This window comes from Perna viridis, chromosome 6 (genome assembly GCF_037379345.1).
Source record: "Perna viridis isolate PV_CMFRI_1.1 ecotype Kerala chromosome 6, ASM3737934v1, whole genome shotgun sequence".
Taxonomy (NCBI): Eukaryota; Metazoa; Mollusca; class Bivalvia; order Mytilida; family Mytilidae; genus Perna; species Perna viridis.
The window spans coordinates 24,532,374-24,553,286 of NC_142450.1; the positions used below are offsets into that span (position 1 = coordinate 24,532,374).

General features: G+C 32.7%; 1 protein-coding gene across 4 annotated transcripts in view; it reads left to right on the plus strand.

The window, feature by feature from the left end:
• LOC148614193 (uncharacterized) overlaps positions 1-16,304 on the plus strand; it is a 35,235-nt gene extending 18,931 nt beyond the window's left edge. The window contains exons 1-5 of one of the 4 annotated variants that reach the window (XM_088588105.1): positions 5,355-5,481; positions 5,974-6,300; positions 12,869-13,078; positions 14,319-14,436; positions 14,876-16,304. In XM_088588105.1, coding sequence (XP_088444231.1) covers positions 5,418-5,481; positions 5,974-6,300; positions 12,869-13,078; positions 14,319-14,436; positions 14,876-15,548 — 1,392 coding nt within the window. In that variant the 5' untranslated portion in view covers positions 5,355-5,417 and the 3' untranslated portion in view covers positions 15,549-16,304. Of the gene's footprint in view, positions 1-5,354; positions 5,482-5,973; positions 6,301-11,466; positions 11,830-12,868; positions 13,079-14,318; positions 14,437-14,875 lie in introns of those variants that run through there. The other 3 variants (XM_088588109.1, XM_088588108.1, XM_088588106.1) reach the window with 3 other exon arrangements.
• The last annotated feature ends 4,609 nt before the right edge of the window (positions 16,305-20,913 follow it).

A 20,913-nucleotide genomic window follows, 5' to 3' on the forward strand; every position in this document is an offset into this window, starting at 1 on the left:
AAGCTTTGGCCGTATCGGGTTTAGACTCAAAATCATACAGCTCTCATTCATTTCGTTTTGGTAGGGCAACAGATTTGTCGGCAGAGGGCGTGTCTGATTCTGATATAATGTTGCTCGGTCGATGGAAATCAAATTCTTACAGGACTTATATCAGACCCTTATCTTGGTAACTTAAGTAGTACTACTTTATCTTGTATATCTGTAGGTGGTTTGGAGCATGTTTGGATTATCGGTAGCTCCTTAGTTAAGAATGCATATTACCAATCGAGGGACCGTCCTGGTGGGGTTCATCTTGGACTGGACAGGAGAAACTTAAAAATTTGGTGGAACGGGCGGAGTGGCATGGTAGTACATCACCTTAGAGGTCATATCCACTCCATGCTTGAGATTCCGGATCCACCTAAATATCTGGTTATTCATGTAGGTGCCAATGATCTTTGCAGTAAAAAGGTCGGTTATTTAAGAAATGAAATAAAATTTATATTACGTTGCCTTTTAAGAATTATGCCACAAACAGTACTTGTTTGGTCCCAAATTTTACCTCGCTTTTCTTGGAGGTATACAGACAATTTCGGAGCCATGGAAAGACGTAGACGGAGATTAAATAATTGTATTGCAAATGGACAAATATGTGGTCGATCAAACATTCCAACATTTTACATGTTTTAATAACTTTTCTGTCGATTTGGAAGATGATTTTGTTTTTTAACAAAGTGTGAGGAATCTTAGTATATCCGTCGTTTTTGGAGACGATGTCTAATGTTTATGAGTTGGGAATTTAACTGAGTATGGGAATAGAAGTATAAAGAGTTGAAAAACCAAATGTTTTAATGGTATTGTATTCTATAATACAATTTTGAATAATCTTGAATTGAGGGTTTCCAAAAGATCTTTCGAATTTATCAGAATCTACATTGAATTAATACCACTTCTGGAAAAACAACATGGGGTTGGAATGGTCAAGAATGGAACCCATCTGGCAGATTTTTATGCTGTGAACAACCTTGTCATTGGGGAACCATTTTCAAACACAAAGAACTAAACAGATCACTTGGACATCACCTGATTGCATCTCAAGACAAGATCTCAGAATTAAAAGTGAGCAGATACAGCATCAGATCATCATTTAGTGATAGGAAAGATCCAACTTAAATTCAAAAGATTCAAAGACAATAATGCTAGAACAAAGTACAATGTGGATAAGCTGCAAAACAGAGAGCTTCTGCAGATATACCAGCAAACATTTTCTGAGAAATTCACTGTAGTTCACTGGATGAAAGGTGAGAAAACATCAAAGAAGCATATGTAACATCACTAGAATAATGATTGGAGAAAATAAAGAGAAGCAACAAACCATGGATAAGACAGTCAATCATGAAACCATGGACGAGAGAAAGACCAATCACATCAATCTACGTAATGCTTGAACAAGATCTGAGACAAATAGCTACCAAAAAGAATACAAACAAAAACATATTGAAGTCAAAAGACATTTTTGGGGACCTTGCCACACAAGCAGAAACAGCGAAGATGAGAAAATTAAATTGTACAGTATCGTATCACTAGGTTATTATCAGGAAAATGATCTGCTTATGAAAAAGACAATTAAGAACACCAGTGAAATGTTCTATCATCAGGAGAAGAGTAAAAGTCAAGAAGATTGAAAGTCAAGATGGAAAGAACATTTTGAAATAAAAACAGGCCACCACCAGAGACAACAGCCAACATACTTCCAGAAGAAAAAGACTTCCACATTAACTCAGTTCCACCGACTGCAGAAGAAATACGAAAGGCAATTAAATCTATTCATAACGGGAAATCAGGGTGGTCCCGATTAATACATAGAAAAGCAATAAAGTATGCCAAAGAAAGAAATGTAAACACCTTTCATCCATTCTTTGAGAAGACATGGCATTTGAAAACAATACCTGAAGAATGAATAGAAGGTGTTCTCTTTAAGCTTCCAAAAAGGATGACTTGGGTCTGTGCATCAATTAAAGAGGAATCATATTACTGTCTACACCTGGTAAAGTTTTCAACAAAGTCATATTGGAAAGAATGAAAACATCTGTAGACAAGATTCTGAGAGACCATCAAGCCGGTTTTATAATGCGTATAAATACTGATAAAACTGATCCTAATAAACTCAAAGATGAGATATAGAATATGTTAACCGATTCATCTACCTAGACAGCCAATTCAAAATAATTGGCGGCAGTGAAATGATATCAAACTCAGAATCAGCAAATCACGAACTGTCTTCAAGCTATTAAATAAAGTTTGGAATACCAGAGAGATCACCAGAAACACCAGATAAAAACCATCCAGGCCCTCATTAATGGATGCCTAGGCAGAATAATGAAGATCCATTGGGCTAAGATCTTCTGAAACTTATACAGCACACCAGTTGCCACCTTCAATGCAAATAAAGAAAAGAAAATTGGCCTGTATTTGACACCAACTTACAAAGAAATAAACATAACAATACATACACTTCAATGGAATCTTTAGGGAAAGAGACAATCATGATATCTAAGAAACAAGTGGAGAAGATCAGTTGTAGACGAAATAAAAACAGCTGGATACAACTGGAAAACATTGGTTCAACACACCAAAATACGAGTGAGATGAAGAAAGATTGTCAGTGGCCACGTACATTTAACCGAACCGTTCAGTAGGACTTCGTCGTGCTGATTGAAGGACTTCGACGAAAGCCAACCAAAAAATTAATTTCATTTTAACTCAATACTTCAACTGAATGAAATTATAATGTATGTTACAAAGAGGTACTAACATTTTAGACTCTTACAAACAGATTTGTTGTTAAATCTCTCCGTGGAATTCAACACAAAGTATTGTATGGTGAATCGTTATATCCACCTAAATAATAAACACAGTTGATATAATAAATAGCGGAATAAATAAGATGAAAAACATTTCTTTCACATAGTAAAATATACAAATGTGATTCGACTGAGCTGGCAAACACGGCAATATGTAACAGGCACAGAAAGTTTTTTTTTCACATCTATTGAAAACAGACTAACCTTTCTTTGAAGTGCTGAAGTCTATAATGTATGGCAAATAAAAACTTTAGTGAAACAAAAATAACAGAAAATATTTTACTTAGATCTTTCATTTTGTGTCATTGAGGTGGCTTTCCTATTTAGTGGAATTTTTAAAAAATCAATAAACTATTTCATGTGAATTGATCATGGTAATGTGCCGCATTGTGAATGACTTCTTTTTTTTCATTAAAGGTGTTCTAAAGTACAAGGTAAAACATACAAAAGGGAAAATAACTATATTACTAGATTACAAGAAAATTATCGAATTACAAATATGGTTATATTTCAAAAGCTATTATTTTTTTTAGCGATTTTAATTTATGACCAAATATTCAATTGTAGAACAAAGGAGGTGCTCTGACAATTTAACTTATATAGCCAAGCTTTGACCTCATATTTTTTACCCCTCAAAACGTTTAAATTTCTGTCTGTCCGTAAATGTATCAAAATTAGTATTTTTTTTCAATTTACATTTATTCTGCATTTATACTACACAATCTTAAGGAAATGCAATTCATTTTAAGGCAAGATTACCCATTGTTGACCCACATTTATGAGAAAATGAGTCCGGTTACCCATTTTTTTTTTTTTTTTTTTTTTTTTTTTTTTTTCATTTTTTGAAGAGGGTAGAATGTTGTACTACATATATCAAAATAAAGAAAATTAAATTCGGGTTTCTTACATTATGGAGCCACCTAAAATCAATATAAAGTTATCCATCTGCACGTCAGAACCTTGATCAATATGTACAAATAGATTGACAATTCAAACACCGTTTGAATGTCATCTTTATATTTTTTCAAATTGCTTTTACTGTCTGACAGTATTGCGTAAGGTTACTGTCGTGATTATAAAAAGTATCCGCAATTTTCAATGACAATGTGATTCAACATGGCTGTGATAGCCGATCAACAGAAGAACTCAATTTTGGACGTTGACATGTCGTTATGCCTCGACCTATCGGTCTAAACGTGACATTGTCTGTTTCGACTTTCAAACTACCGTGTGTATCTTTATCTTAATTTTTTGATTGTATTGAGACCCAAGTTTGGCTATCTAATTAATGTCCATTGGACATTATAAGTCAAAAATAGGATGAATGAGTAATGAAAAATAAACTCACCGTTTGCCTTAAAGCTGAATAAATAGTTATTAATTCTTTAACTGGGTATTATGCAAAGGTCCATAGAATATTAGTTGCTAACTGTTTGTTTTACATTTCGTTTTGGCAGGCCTATTTTTGTAATTCGTATTCAGAGAGTGCAAAATATAAACACAAACAATAACGATACATTCATTGAAATGAAATTATTGAATTGATTCTTTATCGATGCATTGAACATTTTACAATACTTCATAAACATGTTTCTTTAAAAAGAAGTAAATTGGTATTTTTTGTATCTTTGTATCTTAACTCTTTTGTTCCCTTTCCAAAATACCTTATTTATCCCCAGTAAAGCAAACTATGTCATAATTGTATAGTTAGAAATTGACAACGTAGTCTACTTTTCGACACGGTTCCATAGTAAACTTTTATTACTTGCTCTCTATCGTATATATGTTGATCGTTTTTTAATGTAAATATTTATCTGCTGGTCCTCTATGGCAAGAGTTTTATTATCTGACCAACGGCGTATCACTTAAATCTCGCCATAGTATAATTAAGCACTGAGTTCTATAGGACAGGGAAGAAATTTATCAACAATAACCATGTAAAGGATAAAAGAATTTTCAATATGCAAAACTAGTTCGACACTACATTTTATCAGATTTAATGGAGAGTTGCGTTAAATGCTGGCTTTTGTTTTATGGCAAAGAAAATTTAAAGTTTAAACTTTCACAAACTTATGCAACATGTACATCAATCTACGACTCAATCGTAAGTTTAGGCATGATCTTGATTTTAAATGCCATGTAACGGAGAACAGTAGGGCTATTATATATCATTCATAGAAAGAAGCAAGAGAAACTTTCTTTGCATTGTATGACCTCCCCATTAACATCTTTCCGAAATAACGGTAATTAATAACACAATACATCACCACCTTACATCAATACATTACCCTGAAAGAAAAAAAACAAGCTCGATCCTGATATGGATAAAAAAAATTATCATGTTATCATTAAAATCATTGTGTTAAGAATGCTGACTTTTTTTTCAACTATGCAAGATAAATGTTTAGTCATTTGACATAGAAGAGGTCCATCTAGTGATTGTTCCCTAGTTTATCAGCTAAATATAAACAATATGATGATATCTGTTACAACTACTTATAAAATTATCACAACAAAATGAGACTACGGCCTTAGATAAAACACCTGTAAATTCATTTAACAGATTTTGTAGGGATGATTTGCAAGTTTCAGGTTTTTTCACTACAGACAATTTATTTTGTGCTTATAACTAACCAAGGTAAGATGTTATCGGCTTTCACAATTTTGCAGTCATTTGAGATTAAAAATATGTGTGTTTTTACATATTGCTCCAGATATAGCACAAATTCCTTTAAAGAGGCTGGTTTTAAATGTACGAATCCGTAAAGCATTTGGTCCTTTTTAATAATGTTACGAATTTAGGTTCAATAAAAGCGATGAAGGCCTTGTTTATATTTTATATATCTTTATATGATATACCAAAAAAAACGTAACGTCGAATGTTACGTTTAACGATTGGGTATAACGTAAACCAAAGAAATAATAGAAAACTTTATATAGCAGAACATTAAAAACCAATCTATATTATTTGGGGATGGAATTGGTTGGTGCCTTCAACTTTAATCAACATCCTCTCTGTTTACAATGCCAACTCAACACTGATATTACCCGTTTCCAAAAGAAACTGTAAGGTTGATAAAAATGCTTATTTTACAATTGTGTACAAAGTGGTATTTTTTTTTCTTTTAAGCTTCTTCAAACTACTCAAAAACATGTTGCTTTGGAGATCAGTGTCCATTCATATGCAATGATACAAAAATTATTTCAATTACCAACATTGATTACGAAAGAAACTGCAGTTCAAGTTTCTCAAGATGTTCCAAAACGTGCACTAATGGAAACAGCGAAACGTGTCAGATATTTCGTTTACCACTGTCGTCGAACAACTGGAGGAATCATCTTTATTATTCGGGAATTTCGGGGAGGAACAATGGGGATTTTACAGCAGATCGGGCACTTTGTGAAAGATCCCAGATAGCTTCAAATATAGTTCACGTCTCTTATTCTTGCCTTAACGGTAAGTAACGTTCAAAATTTGATAACAGTATGCGGAGGAATCCTAAATGAAGGGGTCTAAAATGAAATACAATTTTAGTCGAAGATCATGTTATGTATACACTAACAAACGCGCATGTATGAAAGAGATATAACTACTGGGTATTTAGGTTACAGACCACCAATTCAACCAATGAGCATTTGGAACGTACGCAAAAATAGTCCTACACAGAAATTATCCCTGTTCTTCATAGTGCTGTGAAAAAAGTTCTCATCTTATTTAAAAAATTTAAACAGTTTCTGAAAGGAAAAACATTTCTGTACATTTTATAGGCGCATTTTGCTTCTTGTGATGTGAAGCCTAATCTCCATAATGATTTTTAAATATACTCCTATCTTGTGAAAACACTGGGATTTCCCATGCTGTTTATAGACACTTCACTTCCGGTGACCAGTACTGCACTGCAAGTCTGCTAACCCCACGTGCTGAGGATTGTGAGCTGACATATGTAGAATCATGCTTATATATAGTCCTCTGCAGGTTAAAGTTAAGGTAAAGTCCAGAGAAGCCATTGAATATTGTGAAATTAGCATAGAAGCCTATGAAAAGTGGAATTAGTGGTTTTTAGCCTTAAATCCAATGTTTCCGAGCCTTATGATATAATTTTGTAATCAAATGCAGTTTGCATTCAACACTTTATTTGTATGCGATAATGCTTGTTCAGGACAATGAAATTACGCCTACGCATATGTACTTCCCAAGAACTAATATCACTCAGAACGTGCTCTTTATTTCATGTAGTATTTTAATAACTCGGCGGGTGTCTCCAGAAAAAAAATAGAGAACGCTAACCCCACCTGGTCCATGCTACAAGTTTTAGGTTGAGTCCGAGTTGCTCATTTACTTTTGTTTCTTTGTACGTATTATGTTGGTTCTTTCATGCTATTTCTTGTGCATATCTGTTTTCATGTCTTTATTCCTGGATTGAATTCTTTTGATTTCCGCTCAAATCATGATACCTTTCATTGTATTTTAGTAAAAAAAATTAATCGAAAATTTCTGGATAATTTCTGAAGTCCTTCCATATCACTTAAGTGCGCTTTTGAACATAATAGTTTTAGATTGTTTTATTTAACACGTAGAGTCGTGGCTTAAACACACTTCTACTTGTTAATAGGTTAAATGACTAATTCTAAATGTCACCTACTCCAATTTTCTGTTGACCAATCTAATTGTTTTTTTCTTGCGTTTGCAAAAATAATAGTGATTTATAACTGATTTTCAAAGACTGTATATGGTCGTTGCTTCACAATCGTAAACATTTTGTTGAAACATTTTTAGTAGCAGAGAAATGATCGATAATTATCGAACTTTACATATAATTACGTATATTAAATGAAAAGGTTAATATAGTAGATCGAATGGTATATCATTTTGATAGTGTAATCAAGGGAACCAAGATTCGAGAGAAAATCAATAGAATGTAATCCAAGAATAGAGACTTAACAGGAAAGGTACACACACAAGCAAATAATATAACAAGAATAACACGTACGAAGAAATAGAGGTAAATGGGTACCCTGAAAACTTAGAGCATGGACCCTGGTGCCGGTGGGATATATAGGCGTCCTCTGCTTTCTAAATAACTTCAGCCGAGCATAAGCTAATGTTGTACATTGTGTTTTCAAATGCAGCGTAGTTCCGGTGTCATGATTGTAGAACTCATACACAAACGGCATCAGAAACTTTCTTCATTTATATAATTTGCTTTACAAACTTTGGATCACATAATAATGTAACGGTAAACCTATTTCACTGACCGCATCATGACCCAATGAGAATGTCTGTGTAAACATTCCGATGCATTACACCGTCCTTGCGAAACCCAAAACGGTAGTCTAGGACGTTACAAAATCCTCAGACAGTTATGTTTTACACAACTTACAAATGAGTGCACACCGTACCTACATATAATATATGTAAAAGTATATTTGTTAGTATGACAAAATGCTATTGAACTAAGTAAAGCGCCTCCTTAAAATAATGATCGAAATAACAAAAATGCTATCAGTTTCATTTTGTATTACAGTGTTATTCTAATAATTATTATTCGTTAAAAGTCCTGTAAAGTTTTTTTCTTTCAGTTAACGTAACAATGTATCAAAATTAGTGGTTTCCAATGTTTCCTGTGCTTAACTCACATCTCATATAAATCAGTTTTTAAATATGGTTTATATTGTGAATTCTCAAATATCCATTTTTTTATAATTTTATTTAACTTGCATTTGCATAATCTAAAGAAAAACACTTGATATTGCTATATTAAGGAAATTACAATGCATTGCTGACTTAGGCGATTGGAACTGGCATGCAGATATTAAATTTACAATTTTAAAAATTATAGCGTTGATCATGAAAATATAAATAGTCATTTTGTGCCATATGAATAAACGCTTGATAGGACGCCCTTCAATTTCGACTTTGTATTTGTATTATTTATCAAAAACTTTCATTACTTCAGTAATACTAAGAGTAAGTTCCTGTAGACGAATCTTGTTTTCTTTATATATTCGTTAGATAAATAAAATACAATATCTATGTCTTTGTCTGGATTGTGATACAGTAACAGCTTTTAACATTTTAATTTGACCTTTTACAATATTTTAGAACAATATTGCATGTTTAAAACAATACTTACAAATATTTGGTGAAATTGCTTTGTCAACTATGGTCATACTGATCTGTGTAGACAAAGGTTATTCTAATTCTAACTTTTTACTTTTCAATATTATACACAACTTATCCCACGAAAAATTCAAAACCTGTCTAAAAGACACAAAGCATTTAAATGCAAGAATGGTTATTCTCACCGTCTATGTACTGGATTCCTAAACTTCACAGAAATCCATACAAACAACGTTTCATAGCTGGATCTGCAAAATGTACAACTAAACCTCTTTCAAAACTTTTAACTTCTATACTCAAAACTGTCAAAGAGGGTCTGTAGTCCTACAACAACACTTTTTACTCCTGTAGTGGTATTAGTTCAATGTGGATCCTGAAAAATTCGAAAGATATTTTGCAGACAATCAGTTCAGACTATTATCAGAATATAATAGCATTAAAACCTATGATGTTTCAACACTGTATATTTTTATTCCCCATACTCAGTTAAAATCCCGACTTAAAAACACTATACATCGTTGTTTGTTTTTTTCAAAAAATATGGCACACCTAGATACAAATATATTGTTATTGTTAGAGATTCCTCATACTTTGTAAAGAAAAATTCCAAATCATCTTCCAAATATACAGAGGAAAATATTTACAAAATGCTGGAATTTTTAATTGACAACATATTTGTCCAGTGTGCTTAACGCATTTTTCAAAAAAACGGTACATGTATTCCAATGGGAACGAATTGTGCTTCTTTACTTGCTGACCTATTCCTTCACTCTTATGAAGCTGACTTTATAGCTGATCTGATCAGAAAGAAAGAATATCGTTTAACGAGAACCTTTAATCTCAGTTTCCGCTATATATATATGACGTATTATCTTTATAAACAATCCTAATTTCGGGGATTTGATACATCGCTTCAACCCCAAAGAACTTGAGATAAAGGATACTACAGACACTGATTTGTCAGCCTCATATCTTGACCTACACTTAGAAATCGATGGTAAGGGAAAACTATTGACCAAACTTTACGACAAACGTGCTAACTTTTCATTCAGATTTGTCAACTTTCCTTTCATCTGTGGCAACATTCCTTCTGCACCTGTGTGTGGAGTGTTCATATGACTGCTCACACGTTATGCCAGAGCTTGCCGAAACTACGCAGACTTTTTGTATCGCGCTAGAATTCTAACAAATAGGCTTCTGGAACAGGGTTATGTTGCTACAAGATTGAATTCATCACTACAGAAGTTTAATGGTCGTCATTATGAACTCGTGGATCGGTGTATCCATCTGCGCCATGAAAACTGATTTGTTCAATGTGTCATAGTTTTCCTTTCCTCTTTCGTCTACCTCGGACTTGACCTATTATGAGCAACTCGGCGGGTGTTTCTAGAAAAGCAGAGGACGCTTACCCTACCGGTGCACCTGGTCCATGCTCCCAGTTTTTAGTGGAGTCCGAGCTGCTCATTTGCTTATGTTACTTTGTGTGTATGATTTTAGTTACTTTATGTTCTTTGTTGTTTATGTCGGTTTTCTATGTCTGTTCTTTGTCCCTGGATTATATTCTTTTGATTACCGCAATAAACTTGGTTCCTTGATTACTCTTTCTACATACGAAGGCTGGGAACAACTTAAAACCAATCAAATACCAATGTTCTTTTAATTTTCAATTTCAAAAACACGTTCTGCAATGTTATGCAATGAGGGTCCTGAGATGCATACAAATGTTGTTTACAAATATAACTGTAAATGAATTTCAGAAATAAGGGAAACAAGCTCTTAGTACAATTATTCAACGGACAGCTGACTAACATAGCTCTGAAATGTCTCTGAAAAGTTATTTAAATGTCTTATTTAAATGGATTTTCGTCCCAATAATCATTGCAAGATTCTACCAGGGCGAAGTTCTAAAAACAAGGAGAAGCTAGTAGCTAGCACATTCCCTTAGTTTCAGTTTCCTTTATATAGATGATGTCTTATTCCTGAATAAATATACTTCATTTAATCTATCCATATAAACTAAACATGACATCATGTTCTGCTTCATACATAGATCTTAACTTATACACGGATGATTCAGGACGAAGTTTTAAATGGAAACTTAATGACAGACAAGATGAGTTTGATTTTAAATTGTAAACTTCCCCTGTTAAATTTCAGTAAGCAAACATCTTCAGCCTGGCGAGTATATATTTCACAGTCGATCTGACCTTCCTACCTCACAGATGAAACAAGAATTATTTAGTTTACGTCTTACCTGATTGACCATCCACATCACTTGATACATACTGAGTTTTACCGACTTGCAATGTGTCGAGTGCCTCTTTCTGAGCATGACATGCTTACCATTCATTGTCAACCTGATGTTGCTCAAGCAACAATATGAAGATCGTCGACTTCTTTTTTTCACGTTTTGTACTTAATTTTTTATGTCTCTGATTTGTTCTTCTATGTTGATGCTTCGATATATTTTTGCCGGTATTCTATAAATCTCTCTCATTTCAGAAAATAATATATTTAACTTCTGTGGTGAATTTAAGCATAAGACGAAATCAACGTTTCACCTAAAATACAAACAATAGAAAGAAAAATTAATGGAACATACAAATTGTACCTGCAGTGCATCCACAAACACCGGTTACCTCCAGATTCAAGCAGTAGACATTCGTTTTCAAAGCCCTGTATCAACAGGCATAACTGGAAGTTGTGAGGATGCAGACTCCTTTCTTGAACTGGGGTCTACAGTTTTAAATTGTACAACAAAAACGCTTCTCGGGGGCTACCAATCGATTTACAATTCGAGTGAAAACGTGACCATATCACTTCATATACGAACTATACCACAGATGGTTTGGATTGCTATAAAATGTAAGTTCATATTTTAATCGGGATCATTGCTAGCTCGGAAAATGTGTTCATGTACTTATTCAAATATTGGGAACAAGGCAATATTAAGTATTAACTTGATTTATTTTTACTGATAAACATTGGCATGATTATATAGCTTAGTTGTAACATACCTGATCTCTGTTGTGAATACCTACCTTACTCAAGCCGCTGCATTTATACTTTGTGTATTTAGTATGTGTGAATGTTAATCAATATTAATTAATTTGATGAATGGTGTTGCTATAAGTTTAGGTTGGCGTTGAAATTCTAGAACTATTATCAAATAGAAAATGACAAACGTGATTACTACTCATACATATTGTAATATTCTTGTTTGTGGTAGTAGTAATTGGAATTTGTGTTGGTTAAAATCTAGAAACTTAGCAATATAAATACCATAATTTCCGAGTTGCTCATTTACTTTTGTTACTTTGTATGTATGATTTCAGTTACTTTATGTTCTTTGTTGTGTGTGTCTGTTTTCCATGTCTGGTCTGTGTCCCTGGATTACATTCTTTGATTACCGCTATAACCTTGGTTCCCTTGATTACTCTTGCACGATGCGGATTATAGATTCTAATGGTTTAAATAAAAAGTATATTGTTGTATTTATTTGAATAGAACGTTCTAGTGTTCTATTTCTAGCATACTTTAATACATTCATTTTACTATATAAATGAGCAATTCTGTATCAGTAACTTAATGGAATTCCAATAATATGAAATATTCAATGATACTAAATTATTGAACCATGCAATAATACCTGTACATGTATTCATACTTTGTAACACAAGTCACGATATTGAAACTATTCATATCGATTCTTTTTCGAACACCGAGCTAGTTAGGTATCCGTTCAATCAATGCACAAATTGTTTCTCTTCTGTTGTATTTTTATTTCCTCAGTTTTGTTTTTTCTGTGAAAAACCTTTCGCTTGACGTCGTGGTATTCCTACATCTACAATGTATTGAAATTATCTTTAATAATTTAGAGTTTATCGTATCGCTTATTACACAGCCACTGATGAAGCCGAAGTCGACATCTCTTGTCAAAGTAATAAGAAGACAACAACAACTGACATGCCAACAAAGATATCAGATACACATTCAACTATTGACAAAACAACTCACAAACGAAACCAATCTACACCACAGTCTGTATCAACCACAGCAATGGAAAAGACTAGTGCAAAAGCCAATATAGACAAAATAACACCCTTATCAACAAGTATGTCAAAACTCTTCGTTCGCAAAACATATTTCCCCAGTAGGTAAACATATTTTTTATAAAATAAACTACATTACAATCTTTGAATTGTGTGAACGTGACAAAACTGAAATCTCTTTTTAAACTCATAAACTTGTGGATCGCAATATCGTCTCTGGTGCCAAACGTTCGTGAGTATATATTTCAATTTGTAGATAGTTGAAATGGTAATCAAGGGGAACCAAGGTTCTAGTGAAAACATGGTAATATCCTACATGGCTTTTTCCTGCAATTTGTTTACATGTATTTTAAACTTCGTATTTGTTATTAATAATTTGATTATTTTAGGCAAGTAATACCAACACAATATAAAAATACCAAAATACAAAACACGAAATCGATATAATATTGTCTTATGTACGATGTTGTTTATTTTATATGTTAAATAATTTTGTCCGTCCTTTTGAAGTAATAAACAAATTTAATTAGATATTAGATGAAATATTTTGTCAAAATATGAAGTAACTCTTCAATGAGTTATCTTGAATTATACCCGTAGGGTAAACCGTTATGTTCAAGTAAAGAATCTGTGTTCAAAGATACGATGAAATACCAAAACATGAAATAGTTTATCTTGCAATATGCCATTTTTACATGTTATTGTATGCTCCTTCTTCCTACGCGTAGACATATATCCTATGTCTGTGATTATAGGTATATGTACAAGCATGCAGTTTCTAGGTTGTTTTGTTTGGTATTTAAATATTTTGTATGTATCTATGCATGTTTGGTAATCAAGGTGTGTGTAAAAAGTTTGCTTTTCCAGTGACACAACATAATTAATACAAATAATTAATATCAATTTTATTAATAATTAAAACATAATTTGTACACCCAAACTACTGTTTGGCAAATTGTTGCCACGTTTGTTGCGTTTCATTTAAAATTAAATAAATTTAACAAACGAAGAATCATATCATCGTGCCATGAAAGGCCACAAATGTGGGCGCTTAGCACTTCAATTCTCCAAACTGAAACTAACTGCATACAAAGAATCTGCGTTCAAAGACGAAATAGTTTATCCTAAATTCACAGTATTTTCACGAGTGCATGGTAATGGTTTGATTAATTAGTAAATATAACTGTTATATGCTCTTGAAATAACCAAGTACATAGAAGAACGTTATGTTTTGCATACCAATAAGAATTATGATAATTATTTACATTCCTTAACAGTTCCTATTTTGAGATTACTTTACAGGAAATGAAGAAGACTTATATGATGAAGCAGTCATCGCCCTTGCCAGTGCAGGAATACTCATTGTGCTTATACTCATATGCGGTGTTGTTAGTGCAAGAAATAAATGGAAAAAAGAAAGGTAGAGTTAGTTTTGAAACAGATATTATTAAGTAAACACTTTACAAAAATTTCCACAACTTCTTGTACTGTTACTGTATAAATATTCAAAACTGACCAAGCAATTTTTCAATGAATCCTTGAATGTACCCGGATACGAGCTTTAAATAAATCGTAATTTGTTCATGAGCGACATAAAGGATAGCTATGGCAAATGTCATATGCAAAACCCATTTTCCTTGATATAGACAGAACGCTAAAAAGCACAGAGACAAAAAAAGAAGTATATAAAACAAAATATAAAAGTCAAGTACAAAAAGCTCAAGAAGGCTAAAAAGAAAGAGAAAAGTTTGACTCGAATAATTAAATATGTCATCATCATTGTGAAAGTTAAATGATTGTTACCCTCGGCTTGTTTATTCATTTTCATAGTGAGAACTTTTAAGATTTCCTTTTTATAGATCAAAGAAACAGGTCCAGGAATCAGACAGGAATAAGTTACGTCAACCGCAGATCAATCCTAGATCTTTAAATGGAGCAAAGGTAATACATTACGACAAAACCATAACTGATCTACATAATGCAAATCCGTTGAAAGATATTCCTGCATCGGTGAACTATTCAATGATCACAAAACCAAACAGGAAAATAAAAGTGGAAGACGGCGTCCAACGAACTGCTGTGGAACTGGGAGAGTCGTTACATTCGGAACCTCGAAATGACTACAACCTCTTAGCTTTTAAAATTTCCAGCAGCTCAACTGAGCTATTTGAAAATGATAACAAATACGATCATGCAATACCGACAAAGGCATCAAGGTCAGTAAAAACCTCTATGTATGATCACGTGCAACTTGAAAGTTCACTATCTAGTTATCAAGAGGATCTAAAAGTAACACAAAATACAATATCAAGATGTGACCAAGGTGAGGTAAATTTGAAACAACCAACATGTGACTTTATCAACCCTTACGTCGATGACGTAGTCGCACAAGGAATAAAAAGTCAACGAGACTTCCTGAAATCACAAACCTCCATTGATAAGGCAATGACAGATATGGTAAATCTTGCTCAAGACTGGGCCTTTATAAGGAATGATGATAAACATAAAACCGACAGATATGACCTATTTTGATTACATCCACTTAGTGTTATTGTTCATTATTATTATTTCTACATGCACTTTATGGACAGGTGACGAGTATTGCATCTCATCTTCAAAATTCTACATACTAGTATATAACATTATGATTTTTTACACAAATACCAATCTGTTGGATTTTCATGAAAAACTGAGGTTAGAGTTTGATCATTTGTAAATTGTGATGGTGTAAACATTTGATGTTGAGTGTTTGTGATTATTAACTTCTTTCTGAATCAATGCAAATGTTCATCTAACATTTGACTTTCATAAGTACGACGCATTATAGAGTGTAATTCAATAACGATGTGGACAAGAATATGATATTGATTGTTCGTGTTTATACAACGGCTGAAAAAGAAATGCAAAATCATGTGGGTTTGTTTTTAATTTGTTTTTATTTAATTTAATTTAATCAAACATGTTTTGTGTATTTGCTTGTAATCATCTTCAGTTTATAGTGCTGGATGAGTTTGTGCTTTGTTTTAATTGATTTTATAGTTATTATGCTTGCTGTTTTCTTTTTCTTGATTGTTCTTTGGTGTGACTTTTCGTGTTGTATATAACTTGTTATCCGTGTTTCATTTAATTTGGTAAGTAAATGTTTAGTTCTCAATTTGTGCTATACGATTATTGATTACGCTTATGAAGTTGATATAGTATAATAACATACGTATGGTCACAAAATGTTCATGAAAGTCTGCAAATGTGTACGTTTAAAAATGTATGTTAATTTTGAAATAAAGTATCTTTATGTCTATATGTTCTTAATGTGCCTCTAAACCATGGTGATTTTTTTCCCTTAAATTGAAATGTATAATTATTTCAAAATACAATATCGAAAGAATGAATAAGCAGAGACAAATGAAACCACGAACAGCATACTGAAAAGAGCATTTAAAAATTAAAAAAACAAATTAATATAATTCTAAAACTTATATCAAATAGGCAACCTCGACCCCAACAGTAAAACTAGACGTATGGATTATCTGCTCCGGTAGGGTTGTATGTCATTTGGTTTTGTTTCTGTTGTTTTTTTTTGTGTTTTGTTTTGTATTGTTTGTTTTGTTGTGATATTGTTTTTGTTTTCGTTTTTTCTGTGTTTTTGTTTGTTTATTTTTTTTCATACAAAAAGAGGTAAACAACGTGCTGAATATTATACCAATAATTCATGATGGTGTAGAATTGTTTCGAAATGATGACTATGAAGAGATGACTATAATGCTGAGATGGCATAATTTGTTCAATATTGTTGTGTCTGTCAGAACTACGACAAGCTGTTATACAAGATTAAATTCCAAATCATAAGCATTTGGAATGTTTCAATAATAAAGGGAACTTAACGTTACGAAATGTTGTCATCACATTTCTGTTGTCACTTCAAAATTTAAAGATTAGAATTATTCAAGTCGTGCCAAAAGTGAGCCCGGTGTTCATTTCACATTCTGTGCAAAATAACAGTTTTCATAATAAAACTCTTGGGAAGCCATTTCATCACCAACTTTGTATTTCGTTTTTGTGATTTTTTCTTCTGAGGAAAAATGGCGTAAAATATACTAATTCGACCCCCCAAAAAATGTCTTGACTGGCTTTGCTTGGCCTTTAGTTCTATTCACACCTCCCTAACCGGGAATCCTGGATCCGTTCCCTCTGCTTATTGGATATGAATTGTCATTTTACATTTTTTATCCAATAAAGTCATTAGTATTGCGGGAAATCAATCATTAACTGTATGTGTATGAAGTGAGAATAGACACGTAGCAGCCATTAAAACTTAAGCAAAATTTGATGTAATTTTTGGCATACATATATTGTGCAGCCCGTTGTAAAATAATGATAAAGTGGAGTTTCCGTAATTCATTTCGATTCTAATAGGACTAGTTTCTTCATGTTTTTTTGAATAGACGCAGCCAATGCGTTCCACGAAATGTTGGTCATGTGTTTATCGCTTTTTGGGTTTTCAATCCTTCAGGATAAAAATACCTTATGTCGCCGGTCCACCACTGGAATTTCCATACTAGTTCTGAACACTACACAAAAGGATAGTCCAAATGTAATTTCTTTTATATCATTCAATACCTATTTTATAACCAGTAAATATGTTTCTTGCAATTATTCAGCTCAAAAATATTCCTTTATTTCTGCAAACAAATTTAAGGTCGTCGTTATATCAACTGATAATATTGAGCGGCTCCATTTTGGCATTAAAAGATATTTAGTAATTTGCATTTAGGGAATTTAGTTATTGCAGCAATGTGCCAAGAAGTATAAAATGTGTTAAGATTGTTCCATTCAACACACTTTTCAGTCAAATTTTCCATCATATCATTAATATTTTACCATTGATAAACAGGAAGTGAAGAGCAGTGATTTGAACCAAGTAAAATTGGCGGGAAAATTCAAATTGATCCTTTCAAAGTGTCTAGTTTTTGAAAATATTCTGTTCACCAACTAAGTTATTTTCTTAAGCTGAAATTAGTTTTATTTGAGTATACTTACAATGTAGGATAAATACTCTGTTAATATAGTTTTTGAATGTAAATGCAATTCAACTTTTTGACAGATCTAAAAATTTGGAAAAAAAGGTGAAATGGAACTAATTTGTAAATGTGTGTGAGGTATGATCAGTAGAATGGATGACATTCAGTTTACACATATTAGGAAAAAACAATTCTTAATGATATGTAATTTATTTTACATCATGTAATCTTTTAAATTTTGTTCATGCTACAATTTTCACACGAAACAAAATCCCCATTGCTAACAGCACTTTGATTTGCCATGGTTGTGATTTTTGAAGCACGTCATATCAGAATATACCTCAACATTTACCTTATCGTAGGTTGTGGCACAAAAATTAGTTCAGTAAATAGTCAGTTGATGCTCACTCTGGGAATGTTTTTGTGCGTATATGAATAAAATTGTATAGATATTTACAGCTAGTTGAAATAGACTAGTTCCAATTTCAAAACAAATCTTGGAAGGCTATTGAGTAGTTTAAATAGCTCTCTAGGTAGATATCTGCCCTACATTATACCAATGTGTCCTACTTAACTGTCTCAGAACACCTGAGTGATCTTTTGGACACTGCTTTTTAAGTTTGAATAGCTTATTTTTACGTCCTGTAATCAATTAAATTACATGATGTAAAATGTCAGTTATGATAAGCTTAGCCTCTGAAGGTCAAGTAAATTCACTTCACTGAGGCCATTTAAATCATTGTTAAATTTTCTATACTGGTACATTTTTAAGGCGTCTTATATATACACAGTCACTGTAATCAGAAGAAAAAAAATAAAATGATACTAGTATTTACAATCACTTTACCACATTTCTTAAACAACTTTCTTTTTTAAAAAAATGTTTAATATTTATAAGATCCTTAGAATGATTGGTGCATGCATTTATATCGCAAACTGAAAACATGGCCATTTTGCAAAAGTGTAATGAATGTTACCATAACTTTAAGCTCTTAAAACTACTTCAGCCAGAAAGAATCTCAGTTTAACAATGTATAAGCATCAAATTCTTTTTAAAAGAAGTTTCAGCATTCAGTTCAATTAAGTAATTGATACTAAAAATACGCTTGGTCTATGAATACTTAAATAAAATGAACAGTGTTATTCAATCAGAAACAAGTAAATCACTTGTGTATCGAATACAAGCTACCTAAACACAGTTGTGGATGGTATAATATTGAGGTTAAGATTATCATATATTGTAGGGCAGGTTTCTACCTAGAGATCTATTTAAATTACTGACCTACATAAATTAGTGTTGAAATTGGAACTGATCTTTTTCAATTAGCTGTAATTCATAAAAAACAAGACCAACCACAGTTTCACCATGCATGGTTTTCGTCTGTTCCTGGATATTGTTGCACAATGTCCCATTTCGAGAAATAAAGTGCCGTGATTGCATTCTGTGAAATGTTATAATAAACGTATAATTTTCATTAAAACAAATCTTATGAAAATATATTTCCCTGCCACCTGTTTACTTTTATACTAAAGAAAGTACTCATAATTAATTTGAATCGGATTAATACAGGAATGGTTACAGAAATAAATAAGATGGTAGTTCCAAAAAAAGAAGCAACACCGTTTAGCCAGATCCTTTGCTCACAGTTTCTGCTATATGTAGATGACGTGTACTCTCATCTTTCCCACATAGCTTGAGATGAAGGGGACTCCGGACATAAAATCAGCCCAATAACTTCCTTTTCATCTGTGACAACCGGCGTTTTGAATTTGCGGTGATTTGCATTACACTAGCGTCGATTTTTTTTCTTTCACTTGCACCGATTTTGTTTTCTTTCACTTGCTCCAAATTGTTTTTTTTCCATAGGCCATGAACCATTGTTTCCCCCTTTGTGCCAAATTGTTTTCTCATTACATTACAGTTGAATAAATTTAATTTTCAATTAAGATATTTTATTTCTTTATTGATCAATATCAATAGGTACCTACTATGTTTGCCAGTTATATGCATATTTATTATCAGTATTTTTTCATAACATATATATAACTGTTGCCCCCTACTCACCACGAGGAGCCGGATTCCGGTATGATTTCAACAGTAAAGAACACTTATATAGTGAAAATCCGCTTAATCTCTGAACATATCACTATTTAAAATCTTTGAAGTTTATGAAATATGTGCCCCATCCCTTCAGTACCTGCGTACACGTTCACTCAAACTTGCAGAAACTACATGGACTTTTTGTACCGTGCTTTACTTCTTACAATTTGGCTTCTGGAATTAACGGTTATTTTGCTACAATATTAAAATCATCGCTACAAAAGTTTAATTGTCGTTATAATGAACTCGTGGGTGGGTACCATGTATTCATCTGCACCGTGAGAACCGATTTGTTCACAAATACATAATTTCCCTTTCCTCTTTCGTTTATCGTGGACGTAAAATTTCAATTATGAAACTCTGCTGGTGTTTCTAGAAAACCAGAGGACGTTTACCCAACCGATGCACCCGGTCCATAGCTTTGATTATTTTAGTGGCGTCCGAGTTACTCATTTACTTTTGTTTCATTTTTACACACTAATTTGGTTGCATGTTCCTCGTTGTGTGTGTCTATTCTCCTTGTCTAGTATTTATCCTTGGAATATATATTTTGGGTTTTTTTCTCGAATCTTGATTCCATGGTATCTCTTCAATCCTATTTTGCTCAATTTTACCCACATTTTGCCAAAAAATAACAATTGAAAATTTTCCAATACAAAAAGAAATCCAACGTATTCCTTAAACACCTTTGATCAGCTACTGCATTAAGTTGTTTGACAACTAGGAGGTACTTAAGAAATGGATGTTATTTTTTTTTCGGTCTATGAAGAAAAAACCT